At 39.2% G+C, this 19,540-nt stretch overlaps 1 protein-coding gene across 2 annotated transcripts in view; it reads right to left on the bottom strand.

Annotated features, from left to right (window-relative positions):
* The window catches only part of LOC125262435 (mast cell protease 4-like), a 35,049-nt gene extending 17,377 nt beyond the window's left edge, over positions 1-17,672 (bottom strand). The window contains exons 1-5 of one of the 2 annotated variants that reach the window (XM_048181200.1): positions 17,313-17,667; positions 9,821-9,971; positions 9,545-9,695; positions 9,038-9,283; positions 8,716-8,952 (exon numbers count right to left, since the gene is read on the bottom strand). In XM_048181200.1, the coding sequence (XP_048037157.1) occupies positions 8,794-8,952; positions 9,038-9,283; positions 9,545-9,695; positions 9,821-9,971; positions 17,313-17,373 (768 nt within the window). In that variant the 5' untranslated portion in view covers positions 17,374-17,667 and the 3' untranslated portion in view covers positions 8,716-8,793. Of the gene's footprint in view, positions 1-8,715; positions 8,953-9,037; positions 9,284-9,544; positions 9,696-9,820; positions 9,972-17,312 lie in introns of those variants that run through there. The other variant, XM_048181201.1, reaches the window with a different exon arrangement.
* Between the last annotated feature and the right edge of the window lie 1,868 nt (positions 17,673-19,540).

The raw sequence follows: 19,540 nt of genomic DNA on the forward strand, positions 1-19,540 counted from the left end.
CCGGTATGGACGGTTTGTTGAGGAACTGTGGCTACTGGCTGTCGTGTCGATGAGGCCTTCACAGTGGATGATCTAGTTGACTCGATCTCTGCTGATACTTCAGGGCTGCGTTGTGGTCGTGTCCAGTTGAGGATCGTATTCATCACGCCGGTATGGTCGGTTTGTTGAGGAACTGTGGCACTGGCTGTCGTGTTGATGATGTCTTCACAATGGATGATCTAGTCGACTCGATCTCTGCTGATACTTCAGGGCTGTGTTGTGGTCGTGTCAAGGCACAGGTCCTTGGTCTCAGCTGGATACGGCCCGGATCCGGTTGACTACGGTAAACCTCGGGATAAACAGAAAGACTAATATTAGCGTAGATGCCATTCTTTTTCTGATGTACCAAGTACATCTGGTGTTATAGGAAGTGTTCCTGGTTCCGGCTGACCTAATTTATGCAGCCTAATAATCCTTTAACGGATTTTAAAATATAAATTGATAATGTGTTATGTGTATGCCAGGTTAAAGAGATGTGTTTTTAGTCTAGATTTAAACTGACAGAGTGTGTCTGCATCCCGAACAATGCTAGGAAGATTGTTCTAGAGTTTGGGTGCCAAATAGGAGAAGGATCTACCGCCTGCGGTTGATTTTGATATTCTAGGTATTATCAGCTGGCCTGAATTCTGAGATCGCAATAAACGTGAAGGATTATAATGATTTAAGAGCTCGCTTAGGTACTGGGGAGCTAAACCATTAAGTGCTTTGTAAGTAGTTAGCAAGATTTTAAAAGGAAGCCAATGCAGTGATGACAGAACTGGGCTAATATGGTCATACTTCCTAGTTCTAGTAAGAACTCTAGCTGCTGCATTTTGTACGAGCTGTAGTTTATTTATCAAGCGGGAGGAACAACCACCCAGTAGAGCGTTACAGTAATCTAGCCTTGAGGTCATGAACGCATGAACTAACTGTTCTGCATTTTTCTTTGAGAGCATATGTCGTAGTTTAGATATATTTTTAAGAATGGAAGAATGCGGTTTTGCAGATGCTAGTCACATGGCCTTCAAATGAAAGATTGGTATCAAAGAGCACACCCAGGTTCCTAACTGACGATGAAGACTTAACAGAGCAGCCATCAAGTGTTAGACAGTATTCTAGGTTATTGCGTGAAGTAGTTTTCGGTCCAAAAATTAGAATCTCTGTTTTTTCTGAATTTAGTAGTAGGAAATTACTGGTCATCCAGTTTTTTATATCAGCTATACATTCTGTTAATTTAGCGAATTGGTAAGTTTCATCAGGGCGTGAAGAAATATAGAGCTGAGTATCATCAGCGTAACAATGAAAACTAACGCCATGCTTCCTAATGATATCTCCCAAGGGTAGCATGTACAGAGTGAAAAGCAATGGTCCTAGTACTGAGCCTTGCGGTACTCCATATTTAACTTGTGATTGATATGACATCTCATCGTTTACTACTACAAACTGATAATGGTCAGATAAGTATGATTTGAACCATGCCAATGCAATTCCACTAATGCCAACATAGTTTTCGAAGTCTATTTAGAAGAATATTGTGATCAACAGTGTCAAATGCAGCACTAAGATCCAGTAACACTAATAGAGAGATAGAACCACGATCTGATGATAAGAGCAAATCATTAGTAACTCTAATGAGAGCAGTCTCAGTACTATGGTATGGTCTAAATCCTGACTGGAAATCCTCACAGATACTATTTCTTTCTAAAAAGGAACATAGTTGTGATGAAACTGCCTTTTTTCTAGTATTTTTGATAGAAAAGTGACTAATGATAGTAATTGACTAATTCTCTAGGATCAAAGTGGTTCTTTAATAAGAGGTTTAATAACAGCCAGCTTAAAAGTTTTTGGTACGTATCCTAGTGATAAAGATGAATTAACAATATTAAGAAGAGGATCTATGACCTCCGGAAGCATCTCTTTCAATAGCTTAGTCCGTATAGGGTCTAACATACATGTTGTTGATTTTGATGATTTAACAAGTTTAGACAATTCCTTCCTCTCCTAAAGCAAGAAAATGAATTGAATTTTTCTTCAGGGACACTACAATGCACTGTCTGACACAATACTGTAGTTACGGTTGCATGGTTATAATTTTCTCTCTAATATTATCAATCTTGCAAGTAAAGAAGTTCATAAAGTCATTACTGCTATGCTCTTTGGAAACATCAGAAGTTGAAGCTTTAATTTCTTGTTAATTTAGCCACTGTATCAAATAAATACCTAGGGTTGTGTTTATTTTCTTCAAAAAGTTTTGAAAAATAGGCAGATCTAGCAGTTTTTAAGGCTTTTCTGTACTCAATCATTTTCTCTCTCCACGAAATGCGAAAATACTTCTAGTTTTGTTTTCTTCCAGCTGCGCTCCATTTTTCTAGCTGCTGTTTTTAGGGCCCGAGTGTGCTCACTGTACCATGGCGTTGGATTAATTTCCTTAATCTTTTTTTAAAAGCAAAGGAGCAACTGAGTCTAATGTGCTGGAAAAGACAGAGGCAATAGTTTCTGTTGCAACATCGAGGTCTTCTAAGCTGTCTGGTATGCTAAGGTGATGAAACTGATTAGGAAGATTATTTATAAAGCGATCTTTAGTGGTAGAAGTGATGGTTCTACCATATTTATGGCAGGGAGGCAGTTTAGCCTCTTTGACTAAATGTAGTATACACGAGACTAGATAATGATCTGAGATGTCGTCACTCTGCTGCAGAATTTCAACGGCATCAATATCGATTCCATGTGACAATATTAAGATCTAAAGTATGATTACGACAATGAGTGGGTCCCGACACATGTTGTCTAACACGTTAGAATGTCTGTAAATGCCAATCCCAATGAGTCTTTTTTATTATCTACATGGATATTAAAATCACCAACAACAAGGACTTTATCTGCAGCTAGTACTAATTCTGATAGAAAACCGGCAGAAAAAAGAAGCAAATGGATCACTGCAATTCACAGAAATGGCTGGACTGCAGGCAGAGAAAAATGGATTTGCAGTTATCATTTTGTCAAATTGTTGGATTTTGAGGTAAAGTCTATATATATATTGTATATATTGTATTGTTATATATTGTGTTGACAACTCATCAATTAAATATTTACCATCTTATATTCTGCATAATTGTGTGTTTTTAAATAAACACTGACAAAAACTATACAAGTTTTAGGGCAATATGACGATATATATAACATTGATATAAGTGATTACTCGGATTTAAACCTGCCAATATTGTAGTTATAAAATATTCACAGGCAGATTTGCTTTATGGCGTCAAAATCAGGCACATATAAATGTCAGGAAACATGATTCCTGGCTGCATGTCAATATCCATCAATTAGGTTTATTTGACAAGTTGTAAGAAAAACTTTCGAGTCCAACCTTTAGTGTAATCATTTTACTCGCGTTTTTGCAGTCATGCAGCAGGTTCTTTTGCGAATCAGTCCAGCTGAGAAAGCGCGTTCGACGGGAAAGTGACGTCGAAGCATACCCTCTATTAGCTCCCTAGGTCATTAATTAGTATATCGTGTACACCAGAAGTGCCCAATCCTGAAACATCACAACAACATCACTACAGTTTATGCTGAAATATTCATTAAACAACTGTTTTCTTTTTCAAAACATCTATTGGTGTTATTAGGCTGTTATTAGTATGAGTTGGCTCGTGCAATTTATGTTTTGTGCATCAGAACCATGATCACAACATCCATTAACCCTCTACTGCAACCATGTTGATGGCACATGAAAAAAAAAAAAATATTCCACATAATTTTTTGGTTCATTTGGGAACATTTTATTGATTAAAAAAAAATAGAAAAATTTGTCAACCCCAAAATATTTTTTTTTTTTGCTTGCCTCAGGGCAACATAGTCTATTTTAGTATGTTTTTAATAAAATAAGGCATCAATTGATTGATCAAACATATCTCAGGACAGAATAACTCAAATACTAATCAATAAAAGTATAAAAAGACCAAAACATGACCAACAGGGGGCTGTTTCAGCACGTCACATGGCTCCATATTTTCTCCAATGAAAAGTGCTTTTTTCACTTGTTTGTATCCATTTAATCACCCACAAAAATACGAGTCACCTTTACTGGCAAGTAGAGAAGTATTTTCAAGAACTTTTCATTATATATCATCTAGTGTTTTAGAGAAAATAACAAAAAACTGTGCTGCCTCAAGGCAACATTGTACCATAATGGAATTGCATAAGGCCATACAGGCATAATAGGTTTCAGTATAAATGTATTATATTTGTAAGGAAAAGAGTAAGAATTATCTAAATATATTTGCACTTTCACATGATTTTGTAATTCACGTTATAAGAATAGTAATTTACTTACTATATCTGCATTTATTATGATATTCACATTTTCTATAGCACTTAGAAAAGGTATAAAACACAAGTAGCACTGGCAGTTGATGAGGGTGAGATGAGGGGTCATACTGTGATGAGGAAGATAAAATCATAGTGACAATCCGTCACGGAGAGAGTGAGGGTGAGAGAGAAGATGGAGATGAGGATGAAGATGGATATGATAACTTGATATAGCCTAATAACATAATAATATGATGGTTTGGTAATACTTGTGTTATGGTACAATGTTGACTGAAGAGCAACCGCTGCAATAAAATGTTACTTTTTATTAAATATGAAGCTTTTAATACATTAAAAACTGGATAAATTTGTTCAAGTGTCTAGTTAAGGAAATTGATGTTTTCAGTAAGTTTTTTTTTTTTAATTAACATGAAAATGCCAAATGTTTAAATTTTTCCATTTTATAAAAATAAAATAAAACTTATAAAAATAAATAAAATAAAAATAAAAATTATGAAAATGTTTATTGATATTGTTAAAGTGTCCAATTTTAAGCAGGAAAAACAACACAAATAATATTTTTCATCAATGATATTATATTGCGTACCATAGAGGGTTAAATTTTATTTTTTAAAAGAAATAACAAAGGCAAAATATTTTTGTCAAGGTACATTACAAGAGTATTTTGGTAAAGAAAATAATTCTGAGAATAATGCAGAAACATATATATATATTATGTATACATTAAATTGGGGATGATTTAAAAAGTTTTTTTTTTTTTTTTTTTTCCCCCTTGAAAATAAATCATAAACCACAGTGGAGCTATAGCCTATACTATTTTTGGCAGCTGTTACAGAAACATTTTTACAGTAAATCATTTGCTGTGACTGGGTGGATCACGGCATTTGCATTCCTTCCTCAGAGAAAGCCCTTTCAAAAACACGTCTTAGAGAAAGTTTAACTTTGTTCTTAAAATCCTGCCCCATGAAGACATACAGAATGGGGTTCAGGCAGCTGTTGATATACGCCAAAGAGATGGCCAATGGATCCACTGCCAAAGCCATTAAAAAACTTGAATCCTCTCCGTACCATATTATTAAGTCCACCATGTGATACGGCAACCAGCACAGAAAAAATGCCACAATAACAGCCAACATGATGCGAAACGCTCTGCCAGAGTGAAAATGACTGCTGCCTAACTTGTGTGCGATGATTCCATAGCATGATGTGATGCATATGAGAGGTATCAAAAAGCCAAACACAAATCTGATGATACTCAACAATCCAGATGTTGACGCATCTTCTTCATCAGCAAGAAACGTGCAATATGTGTTGTTCAAATGCTCATTAGTGAAAGTATGTCTTAATATCATAAAGGGCAAGCTGAGCACCAAAGCCAGAACCCAGGCCACTACACAGGACAGCCGTGCAAAGAACAAATTGCGATGATTTTGAGCCCAAACCGGTGTGAATCACCTGGGTGAACCTATCTAGACTAATCAAGCTTCAAGGTGAAAACACTGGCAAACATGTTAATAACTATAACAGAGGGGAGAATCTTGCACATGACGGATCCATACGGCCAGTGATGGTCAAGAAGGATCTCCGCTACACTGAACGGTATGGAAAGGCAGCACAGGAGGTCAGCTGTCGCTAGATTGAGAAACCATATTGTATTAACAGGTCCTCTTCATCTTCATTCCAGCAATGTACACAACAAAGAATGTTTCCAGGAACTCCGAGGAGAAACGTCAGGCTGTAGACGACCAGAGAAATCACCCTCATAGAATTCCTCAATCTGGAGACACTGAGTATGTCTCGCTTGAAATCAAATCCACTTGAGTTCATGTCGTTTATTGGTAATAAGACTCATTCATTTTGCTTGAGTTGATGTTGTCCAAAGTGCTCTATATTATCCTGTAAATATCATATATTATTAGTCAAACATTCATTCATTTAGCAGATGCTTCTATCCAAACTAATTTATAAATGAGGAAAATAAGACAATATTCAGTATTATTAAACAATAATATTTATATTTTATTAAATATAGTACTCAATATATTTAATACAAATCACATACTTATATGCTCATTTAGATTAGAGTTTTACAGATCAGATATTACTGACTTACAAAACCGTACTCACCTCACCAGCTGCTCTGTACTTGCTAGTGATTCTTCACCCCTTTCACCACTTTAAGGTGGAACCACAGGAAATGGAAGGAAGTCCTAATGATTTGATGAAAAAACTACAGAAGAACTATCTAGAATATTCTTGTGGCACAAACTAAAGGAGTTCTAAGAAAAACAAAAATTATGCAAAATAGCTCAACATTGTTGGTAGTTTGAGTTTAAATGGCTTTTAATAATGTGAGTCACTAGAAGATTTTCAAACATTATTATTTTTAAATACTTTTATCCAAATCTCTTCTGCCATTTTCAAAACAAATAAAAAATCCTGTGATGTCATTGTGGGAAAAGAGATGACATGGTGAGAAAGCTACCTGTGTGAGGGATGAAATGTTTTAAGTGACAGAGAAACACATCCAGCTGACTAAGGGAATGTCTCAATCAGCTCCCTACAGGGACGTGCACAGACATTTTGGGGGGCAGGGGCTCAAGTGGAAAAAAAGGGCACTTCTCATAATTATTTATTTAACAAATAATAAACCCTTAAATATATTAATACAACTCTGACTCCCTTATCAATTTATTTTAATTCCCTCACTCACGCAATTGTTTCATACTCCACAGATTTCTACAAAATAATCAGTTCACACAGAACCATGGTCTTCTTTAGTATTCACTGGGTTTATCACAAGAGCAGAAAACAGCAAAGGAAACTATGCGACAGAGTGCATGTTTTCCACACTACTATTTTCAAGTAGCTATAGGAGACGGACATAGTTTCACTAATAATTTGTTTATTTTGCACAAATCAATAAATCGTTTTAATTCTTTTGGTGTTATTGGAATTCTTCTTTCATGTAGTGGACAATTTTAAGATTTTGGTCTATTTTTGCTTTAATGTCTTCTTTTACTCTAATGGAAAGAAAACTTAAACCTAACCCTACACATTTAGATGGTGTTTGTTTTAAGCCTATCTGTCTGTTTGCATCTGTAGATTTCTTCTAAATTAACCAAAACAAGCTAATCTGCATATTTAAACACATCAAGAGTTTTTTCCCCCTGAAATGTTATAATTACATTAAATATTATAACAAATGCCTCAGAGGGCGCAAAAGCCTGCTGATTTTTTTTGTTACACTGCACAGACGATCAAATCCACGATCAAAGCAACCACCATAATTAAAAATATATTATTAGTTAAATAATAATATTCGGGCACTTTTTTTAATAGAAATGCTACAGCCACTGTAATTTCTTAAACAAAAATAGGCTATGTGGATATCAAACATCCAAAGACAGAGCGGGGGGTTTAAACTTGTATTCTGTATTATCCTGTGTAAGCGTAATTTAAGAATAGCATTATGTAATGCTGAAGCGTGTCGTAAGTGCGCAGAAAACTCGCGCGAAAAGTCAGAGATGTCGGATGCCATCCGTTTTTTTTCTTTAATAATGCTCAAACAAAATACACAGAATAACAGAAATAATAATAATGAGAAACAAACAAGACAGAAGAACAGAGATGGCAGATCTCGTGCGAGTTTCACATGAAACTCCCACAAGAACGTCATGAAAGCTTGAAGCTTCACGTTGACTCTCATCCACACGCTGGTGACAGTTGGTTAGAAGCGAAAAGATGAGTAAACCATGAGAACATTTCTGGGTGTAACCTACTGTATTTTCTTTTAACACATACAGAATAAACATAATAGCAAAAGACATGGGATTCCTTCTTAAGATTCATCAGTGGAAATAGAAGAGGAACAAGAGGAGGAGGAAGCCAAGCAAGAGAAATGAATAAGAAGTGTTGTAAACCTGTTCTGAATGAAGTTTGTTTATTCATATAAAGGTTTCGGTGTCAGTGATATCAAATTGTGTGTTTTTATTGTACTTACCCTGTAACTACATGAAACAAGAGGGTAACAAGCACCACTTTAATTACCAGAAAGACCATACAATTTTGGTTGGACCTTATTGAGATTTTATCAAATATTTTGGTATCTTGAGATGTATCCTTCTATATATTGTTTTGGTCACAGTTTTTATTCTTGGGCTTTATTGTTAATAGTTATAAATTAAAAATGTTTAATAAGTAAAGAATCAGCACTTTAAGAGCACCACTTTAATTTACAACAGTTTGGGGTATTTCAGTTTTTCCCCATTCAAAGAGATATGAGTCTACAGGCATGACTGGAAAGTGAGGGTGTTGTCTAAATTATATATGGTTGTGACAATGAGAACACTTTATAACTGATGCTTGCCATGTGATACTTTTATTGAAAGAACGTTTATGGAAGAATTCAAGAATAACATTTCTTCCTTCTTTAGTTTGAAGTCACTTAACATTTCTGACTACTTTCTGGATCCACTGAATATATTGTGAAATCTTAATATACACATTAGGATGCTTAGGTGAATTACAGTGACGACGTGAACCAAAAGATGTGATACCAACAGCAGCGTTTCCACAAACCAAAGGACCTCCTGAATCCCCCTGTTAAGAAACACAGATCAACACATCAGTAGTGAAACCAGTTCATACATTACCATAAAGTCTGTGAGTCATCTTTTTTGCATACTTTGCAGGTTCCACCACGGCCATATACACAGATCATTTTTGAGACTGAGTATAATTCTCCCCATCTATTTCTACATTCGTTGTTATTTATTATGGACACTTTTGCCTCCATTAGAACATTGCTCCTTGAACCATCAGTCATCAGACTTCCCCAGCCGGCAACACTACAGGCTGCTTTGACGTCTTCTCCTTTCTTTGGTAATGGTATCACTCCAACCTTGTTGGTTAGATTGACTTTTTTCTTTAGCTATAATTAAAAAATACAACCATTTTTAATAAACAATCTTTTATATGACTGACATTTGTTGATTATACTGTTGTTTTTGAGGTCATTACAGAAGCTGAGGTTTTTTATTTGTGCACTTGGTCATTTACACAGAAATTATTTAAATCCCTTCAGTAATTTTAAAAGCAAGAAATTGCAATAGAAATTCAAACATAGTGGTTTGTGCTACTGTTTCCTGACTGGATATTATTTTGAATAACTAAATATTTTACAGATTGTTACCTTCAAAAGCATGATGTCAGCATCATGATGATGAGGTTTATTTGTAGGCCTATAGTTTGGATGAGGGATGTAGGACTTCACTCTGATGTGATCTGAACTCTTGCTCTTCTTTAAGTCATGAGCACCAACAACAACCATCAGAATATTACGTCTGTTGAAAGAGCGTATTGGAAATGGTCATTTATGTCATAACTGATATACAGGTTGCACTTCAGTCATTATTAGTCAAAAGTAATTTTAACTCAACATTGCAGTTCACTCTAAACAAGATCTTACCTTTTCCAGCAATGTGCGGCAGTCAGGACAAACTGATCAGAAATGAGGAATCCACCACAGAAATGTTTCCCACTCTTCTGAAGAGAAACCATGTAAGGTCTGGAGTGGGGTCTGACTTCTTTTCCATTCACTATACCCACATTCTCATGAGCTGAGAGAAACATTGCTGTTAGCAGGGCAGGGTAGGTTACTTTTACAAAATACATGCTTTAAAAAGTAATTTGTAACATATTTCGTTAGATTACCCAAGTTTTATTACTTAATCTAAATACTTTAGAATACTTTGGAATACTAACAAGTTGTCACGATCACCATCTGTCCTGTCAGTTCCCGGACACACTTCCCAAGTCCTCCCTGTCAGTCACATGTTCAATCACACCAATCACCTGTTGCCACATCCACCCTAGCACACCACACTATCACCACACCCAGCTTTCATTATCAGGACTAAGACTTCCACTCACACCACCTCACTGGGAAGTTTTTAACATCTTTCAATTTCAGCGTTTATTCTGTTTGCCTGTCTGTTCTCGACTTTTTTTTTTATTGATCCTCTGCCTGTCCTGATCCTTGCCTTGTAATTGTGAGTGATATCACCTGCCTTTTGACCTACCGTCAGTGCCTGTCCTTTGCTGCTCCTGTTTGTTCCTGAGCTCTGCCTGTAATAATCTCACATCTCCAGCCTGAGTTCTCATGACACAAGAAAAAAAAACACATTTTTATTTTGTAAGAGTTTTTATCTTTCACATCTGTTTTTTTTCCTCAGAAAAAAGTCACAAAATTCTCCAGAATTGTGAAATAAATTGTGAAATAAACTCACAATTTTCTAGAAAAAAGTCAGAATTATGAGATAAAAAGTCACAATTAACTTTTTTTTTTTACAATTACAAGAAAAAATTAAGACAAGACAATTACAAAACATGAAAATAGTTGACAAACAGTTAAGATTCAAGGGTATGTACATTTTTGAATGGGGCAATTTTTTTTTTTATAAATTCTGTCATTTCTTCTTGTGTAAACATCTGTTGAAATAGCTTATTCAGTACTAAATAAAAATAACATGCAAAAAATAAAATAAATAAATAAAAATAACATGCATCTTATTTTGTTTAAACTATTAAAATATTGCATATTCTGCAAGGGGTATGAAACTTACGAGCAGAACTGTAGCTTAGGATGCTTTTGCAGTGTCAGAGCCAGAGAATCACCAATTCCTGTTAACATTAATTAAATTAAATACAAACCCAATTCCAAAAAAGTTGGGACACTGCACAAATTGTGAAAAAAAAAAAGGAATGCAATAATTTACAAATCTTATTAACTTATATTTTATTCACAATAGAATATAGATAACATATCAAATGTTGAAAGCGAGACATTTTGAAATGTCATGCCAAATATTGGCTCATTTTGGATTTCATGAGAGTTACACATTCCAAAAAAGTTGGGACAGGTAGCAATAAGAGGCCAGAAAAGTTAAATGTACATATAAGGAACAGCTGGAGGACCAATTTGCAACTTATTATGTCAATTGGCAACATGAATGGGTTTAAAAAGAGCCTCTCAGAGTGGCAGTGTCTCTCAGAAGTCAAGATGGGCAGAGGATCACCAATTCCCCCAATGCTGCGGCCAAAAATAGTGGAGCAATATCAGAAAGGAGTTTCTCAGAGAAAAATTGCAAAGAGTTATCATCATCTACACTGCATAATATCATCAAAAGATTCAGAGAATCTGGATCAATCTCTGTGCGTAAGGGTCAAGGCCGGAAAACCATACTGGATGCCTGTGATCTTTGGGCCCTTAGACGGCACTGCATCACATACAGGAATACTACTGTAAAGGAAATCACAACATGGGCTCAGGAATACTTCCAGAAAACATTGTCGGTGAACACAATCCACCGTGCCATTCGCCGTTGCTGGCTAAAACTCTATAGGTTAAAAAAGAAGCCATATCTAAACATGATCCAGAAGCGCAGGCATTTTCTCTGGGCCAAGGCTCATTTAAAATGTACTGTGGCAAAGTAGAAAACTGTTCTGTGGTCAGACGAATCAAAATTTGAAGTTCTTTTTGGAAAACTGGGACGCCATGTCATCCGGACTAAAGAGGACAAGGACAACCCAAGTTGTTATCAGCGCTCAGTTCAGAAGCCTGCATCTCTTTTGGTATGGGGTTGCATGAGTGCGTGTGGCATGGGCAGCTTACACATCTGGAAAGGCACCATCAATGCTGAAAGGTATATCCAAGTTCTAGAACAACATATGCTCCCATCCAGACGTCGTCTCTTTCAAGGAAGACCTTGCATTTTCCAACATGACAATGCCCGACCACATACTGCATCAATTACAACATCATGGCTGCGTAGAAGAAGGATCCAGGTACTGAAATGGCCAGCCTGCAGTCCAGATCTTTCACCCATAGAAAACATTTGGCGCATCATAAAGTGGAAGATGCGACAAAGAAGACCTAAGATAGTTGAGCAACTAGAAGCCTGTATTAGACAAGAATGGGACAACATTCCTATTCCTAAACTTGAGCAACTTGTCTCCTCAGTCCCCAGACGTTTGCAGACTGTTATAAAAAGAAGAGGGGATGCCACACAGTGGTAAACATGTCCTTGTCCCAACTTTTTTGAGATGTGTTGATGCCATGAAATTTAAAATTAACTTATTTTTCCCTTAAAATGATACATTTTCTCAGTTTAAACATTTGATATGTCATCTATGTTGTATTCTGAATAAAATATTGAAATTTGAAACTTCCACATCATTGCATTCTGTTTTTATTCAAAATTTGTGCAGTGTCCCAACTTTTTTGGAATTGGTTTTGTAAATGATATTAAAATTCAAAGTAATCACTCTGGTAATCTAAAATACTTTTTGGATCTAACTGTGATTTGATTACTACCCATTTAAAATGTAACTGTAATGAAATACAGTTACTCAAATTTTAACGCCCTGGGTTAATTCACTGTAACCCTGTTCCCTGAAAAGGCGGGAACGAGAAGCTGCACTTTATTCTGCTCTTTAGTCATGACCAGCTGTGAATATATGTGTAAAACAACGTCAATGAAATTGACCTATATTTTTAGCCTTGCATGACGTCATTGGAATGCGCCGTGAACGAGGCTATAATTAGATGTGCCACCTGTACATCAGCAGATATTTTGTCTGAAGAGAGTCCAGGGACAACTCAGTGTGGCAATGAAGTGCAGCTTCTCGTTCCCGCCTTTTCAGGGAACAGGGTTACAGTGATGTAACCCAGGGCGTTCCCTTTCAAAGGCTACACTCTAAGCTGCGCTTTATTCAGCGCTGTGGGAACGAGAATACCCACGCTGCCGCACTGTGTGTCCGGGCCCCCTGGCTGTGAAGTGTGTCACAAAGCACAGAGAGTCTCAGACACTAGCTTGTGACGTCGACTTCAAGGACATGAGAGCCCGGAGTAACATGAACATCCAAACTATAAAACCTTATGAATGTGTGCGGAGAGGACCATCCTGCCGCATCACAAACATGTTGCAAGGGAGCGCCCCCTGCCAAAGCTCTAGAAGAGGCAACTCCCCTGGTGGAATGAGCCCTAATACCCGTTGGCGAAGTGTGACCATGCACCTCATAGGCAAGGGCAATAGCATCTCTCACCCAATGTGACATGTTCTGTTTCGTGGCGGCTGCACTCCTGTTATGGCCGCCATAACAAACAAACAGTTGCTCTGACTTATGTCCACCGCACCAGCCAGTGGCGTAATTCTGAAGAGCACGGACTGGACACAGTCTGTGAAGTCTCTCCTGCTCCGGCGTACTGAACGGCGGAGGGCAGAAGGCTTCAAGGAGTGACCGGATGCAAGTTCGAGAAAGTAACTTTAGGCAGATAGTCAGGATGAGGATGCAAAAGCCGAGAGAGCGGCCACATAAACCCTGAGATTGGCGGGGCATGTACCTGTCGATAACTTTTCCTGCAGGAAGTCCAGAACTGTTGCAATTTGGCAGTTTACTGGATCTGCATTGTGTGCAGTACACCATCTTTCAAAGACACCCCATTTATTGGTATAACTTGCTCTAGTAGAGGGAGCTCTAGCATTCAAAATAGTCTCGATAACTTCAGGTGAAAGCCCTGTGTCCCTCAGTTGGTTCCCCTCAGGGGCCAAACATGAAGATTCCACATCTCTGGCCCGGGGATGAAATATTGTCCCCTGCGCCTGAGACAGAAGGTCCCTCCTGCTCGGTATCGCCCAAGGCGAGCCGTCGCGGAGAGATATTATCTCCGAGAACCATATTCTGTTCGGCCAATGCGGCGCTATCAGTAAGAGGCAAGTCCCTTGTTGGCGAACTCCGGCGCGTAACCCTTATTTGCCTCAGGGGTTTGGCCCTTGGATAAAACCCCCTGGCTTTGAGCCACAACTGAAACGGTCTCATATGCAGCAGGCCCATAGGAATTACCGAGGACGCTGATGCCATGAGACCTAACATTTTCTGAAACTGTAGAACAGTACAATCTTGGCCTAGCCTGACATTTTTCAGGGTGTGTAGAATGGTCTCGACTTGAGCGGGAGACAATTGTGCCCGCATCGTGGTCGAATCCCAAATGACCCCTAAATATGTCGTTCTCTGGGTTGGACAGAGAATGCTTTTCTTCTCGTTGAGACTCAACCCTAGAGAAACTAGATGAACTAAAACGACATCTCTGTGTTTTAATGCCATCTCTCTTGACTGCGCTAATATTAGCCAATTGTCTATGTAATTCAAAATGCGAATGCCCTGGAGTCGCAACGAAGCCAGTGCTGCATCCATGCATTTTGTGTATGTGCGAGGTGAGAGGGCTAGGCCAAATGGAAGAACCCGATACTGGTAAGCTTCGCCCCCGAAAGCGAACCTCAGGAACCTCCTGTGTTGTGGCAATATTTCGATATGAAAATATGCGTCCTTGAGATCGATCGTGACGAACCAATCGCACTGTTGGATTTGCGACACGATAATCTTTACTGTTAACATATTGAACTTGAGAGCTTTGACTGAACGGTTCAAGCCTCGAAGATCTAAAATTGGATGCAGCTCCCCGTCCTTAGGAAGTATCGGCTGTAATAACCTGACTCTCTCTGTAGAGGAAAAACACGTTCTATGGCCCCTTTCTCCAGAAGAGTTTGCAGCTCTTGTGACAGTAACGTCGCTTGACCCAGCTTCACGGTAGTGGAGACCATGCCGTTGAAACGCAGAGGACGACGGAAAAATTGGATTCTGTATCCGAATTCTACTGTCTTTAGAACCCACGCAGAAATCCCTGGCAGTAGTTTCCTCGCTGCCAGGCTTTCTGAAATGGGCACTAATTTTGACACTTCCTTTTGAGGGGATACTAGGTGTTCCGCGTCCTGATGTGTTACAGGAGCTAACGGAACACCTAACATTTCACTGGAAACCGCTGCCCCCCGAAGCACCAGAGGTGGTGGGGAAGGAGGGTTTTTGTGGAGATGTCGAGAAGGAGCGAGTTTTAGATGTAATACGCGCCCCGTCCCGAGGGGGGCCATCTCCACAGGGCTGGGCGCAAGACCGTCAGGATTTCTTCATTTTTTTGGAGAATAGTCCTGAGGTCCTGCCTGGGAGGTTGTGCAGGGCAGCGAGACGGTCCCCAGTCTTTACGAGGGGGAGCTCGGCTCGCCACACTCTATTTCTGAACTTCTCTTTTAGAAGGACCGGGTTGGGGTTGGGTGGCTGACGGCCCCTCCCCCTGAGTACGGTGAGGAAGGAACTTCACAAATGCTTCTTCTGATTTTTTCACCTCCTGAAACCTGCTCACGACTGTGTTGACCGAGTCTCCGAACAGGCCAGAAGGTGATACTGGGGCATCAAGCAGGAATACACGATCTTTATCTTTGATGCCCATAAGGTTTAGCCACAGGTGCCTCTCCGTGCTAACCATAGCAGCCATAGAACGGCCGATGGCATGTGCCGTCTGCTTGGTGGCACGGAGAGACAGATCTGTGGCTCGACGAAGCTCTGTGAACGCTTCCTCTGTGATGGTAGTGCCAGCACTCAGATCCTTCAACAGGTCAGCTTGGTACGCCTGTAACACTGCCATAGTGTGCAGCGCAGCACCAGCCTGACCTGCAGCTTGGAAAGCTTTTCCCACAAGCGCTGAGGTGGTTCTACAGGGCTTTGTGGGGAGGGTAGGTTTCTTTAACGATGATGCTGACACAGGCGAGAGATAGCTCGCCAGCATCTCTTCAACCTGTGGCATCATCGTATACCCCCGTGCTTCAGCACCCACGATAGTCGAATAAATCAACGTCGAGGGCACAAAAACACGGGAAGTATATGGCTTTTTCCATGACTTAGATAACTCGTCATGGAGGTCCTCAAAGAAGGGGAGAGACTGGCGCTGTGGCCCCTCCCCTCTGCCACGGACAAAAACCTATCCTCAAGCTTAGATGGTTTCGGGGTCTCTTTTTCCTGTGGCCAGTCTAGTTGTAATCTAGCCACAGTTCGAGTTACTACCTCGAGTAATTCCTCAACGGCTTTATCATCATGTGAGGAACGCTCACAGGCAGAAAACTCGAGACGAGAATCATTGCCCCCCACGTGAGCTGAAGAAGCACAGGAGTGCGCGAGGAGATACATGGATCAGGTGACAAATCGGGCGAAAGGGCAGGACCCGTCTCCCGTTCGTCAGCGAGATCCATTTGCGAGCCCCACGATCGTAATGCGAGTGCTGATCCCTGGAAGAAAGAGAGACGAGCACGAAGCATCTTAACTGTGAACATTTCACAATGCTCGCACTCGCCGCCTTCCAACGCAAGGACAGCGTGCTCTTCCCCCAAACAAACAAAACAGTACGGATGTGTGTCCGTTTCAGCGATCGGACGCGAACACGGAGGAACACATCGTCTGCCTTGTTCAGTCATACTTTCTCTCTATAAATATAATATAATATAATAATAATATATATATATATATATATATATATATATATATATATATATATATATATATATATATATATATGATATATGCAACGTTCACTTTCACTTGCACTGCAGAGTGAAAGGAGGAACAGATGAGAGAAAGTTTTCTGCACTCTGCCTATCAAATCTAACTCCTGACAAGAGGGAAAGAGAGAAATGATAGATGCTTTGAGACAATAGTTCACACACAACTTCACAGAGTGGCCTCTGAAGACAAAAGACCTGCTGATGTACAGGTGGCACATCTAATTATAGCCTCGCTCACGCCGCATTCCAATGACGTCACGTAAGGCTATAAATATAGGTCAATTTCATTGACGTTGTTTTACACATATATTCACAGCTGGTCACGACTAAAGACGTTCCCACAGCGCTGGATAAAACGCAGCTTAGTGTGTAGCCTTTGAAAGGGAACTCACGTAACTAAGTTACATGTATTTTGTTACTCCCCAACCCTGGCTGTTAGTCAACTTATTCAGCACATACCAATTAAACACTTGTAAAAGTCATCATAATATGCTGTTAAATAATCAGTCTCACCAGTGAAGGTCAGGTGTGGCAGCAGAGAGGCCAACAGGAGCAGAGAGATGATGATGGTCATGATGAAGACGATCAGTGAGCTCTCACTGGCTAAACATGGTGTAATACTGCTGGGTGGAGTCACTGAGCAGACTGTTACTTACGTCTTAAAAAAAATTGTAGATCAACATGATAAGAAAGTATTGTTCTTGTTAAACTTTGTGGTTTCATTGAAGCCACAGATGGTTTGGATGATAAGAATTAAGAATGTAAACATGCATTTTGAATATTTTAAAGATCATAACTGTATATATCATTAACTGATATAATGTTGGTATACAAACTTATTTTGAACTACAAAATGTGCTTTGCACCTTTAAAAAAAAAAAAAACAAAAACATAAAAGTGGTAAAATAGAAGGCAACATGAAAATGTGAAGTTCATCAAAATTGGCTTTCATGAACCACAGCAAACACTTATGTACAGTTATATACTCTAATCAGCCACACAACATTAAGACAACCTGTTTAATATCATGTAGGTCCCCCTCGTGACTTTACCAGCAGATCCTTTAACTCCTGCAAGCTGTAAGGTTGGGCCTCTATGGGTCAGATTTGTTGGTTCTACACATCCCATAAATTTTCAATTGGATTGAGATCTGGGGAATTTGGAGGCCAAGGCAACACCTTGAACTCTTTATGTTCCTCAAACCATTCCTGAACAATTTTTTTGCAGTATGGCATGGTGCAAAGAAGAGGCCACTGCTATCAGGGAACACTATTGCCATGAAGGGGTGTATGTGGTCTGTAACAATCTAACATTGCCCAGAACATAACACTGCCTCTGCCAGCCTTCTTCCCATTGTGCATCCGGCTGCCATCTCTTCCTAAATGACACACACACACACACACACGGCCATCCACATGATCAAAAAGAAAACATAAATCATTAGACAAGGCAACCTTCTTCCATCACACTATAGTCTGATGCTGACATGCCCGTCGTAGGCACTTTTGGCTATTGACACTTACTAGTTTAGATCTAACCAATCATTATCTAACACTTGGAGTATAAAAGATCAGTACTTACACATGTCTGAGTTCGCAGATGCTGACGCCAACCTTCACCTCCATCCTCCCCATCACCACCAGGATGGTCCCTGTCCATACCTCCCAGGGGGTCGGCTACACCCCTGCCTTCATCTTCAGTCAGAAAATGCAGAGTCCGCACCAGTCAGGATGTGAGCTACGGACGGGCCCTACGCCAAAGAACTTTATCTTACCATATTTTGCTTGCTGATTGTTAATAAATATCATTGTTACGTTATCTTGCCTCCCGAGTCTTGACTGTTCAGTTTCTGCCTAATATATCCCTCCACCGGTGCCACTGTAATGATATGAATGAATGAATGAATGAATGAATGAGGCATTTATATAGCGCTTTCATATGATCAATGTTATTCACTTTGTCAGTTTTAATGTTGTGGCTGATCAGTGTATACTCATAGTGTAACCCTGTTTTGTACTTTTAGTGGAAAATTGTGTAGTACAAATGTTGACTGAGAAAATACAATTACTACAATTGTTCCACTTCACATTCTCAGAAAAGTTTGAAATATTTCAAAGGATTAGCAGCTCTCAAAAAAACATTTTAAGGACAGGAGGTGGGCCACTCCTTTTACTTTGAGACAGTTTCGACCTGGTATTAAGGTGGGAGAAATTACTCCTTTCAAAGCTTCGAATCAATTCACAAAATGATTCAGTTTCGAACTAAGCGTTCCAAACCCAACACGCTGGTGACACCTGCTGGTCAAAACAGTGTAAATGCAACAAAAACTCAGGCCAAAGATGCATAATATTGCACATGACTATCTTTGCTTAATGTTATGAACAGCAGCTACGCTACTTATTCTCCATTTGCTTTTCTGTTTTAGACTAGAGAGGACATCAGCTTCAGTTTGGATCCAGCCTCTTAAGAAGACCTCAGATGACCAACACCTATGAAGAGATGGCGCCAACTCCTGCGAGGATTTCAGAAGACGCAATCATCTGGATCAACATGCACATTGCACAATTTCTATATCCTAATTATTGTTAATGTAATTCATTTTTACAGGAGCTCATTGCTTCTACGTTCAGTTAAACTGCTAACAGTGATTGTAAAATTAATTGCCTAAATTATTACATTTGCTAACTGCATTGTTTAAATTGTGATGTTGACATGCATTCTCTGAAAAGCTGCTTTGAAAT

Source organism: Megalobrama amblycephala, linkage group LG2 (genome assembly GCF_018812025.1).
Source record: "Megalobrama amblycephala isolate DHTTF-2021 linkage group LG2, ASM1881202v1, whole genome shotgun sequence".
NCBI classification, from domain to species: domain Eukaryota; kingdom Metazoa; phylum Chordata; class Actinopteri; order Cypriniformes; family Xenocyprididae; genus Megalobrama; species Megalobrama amblycephala.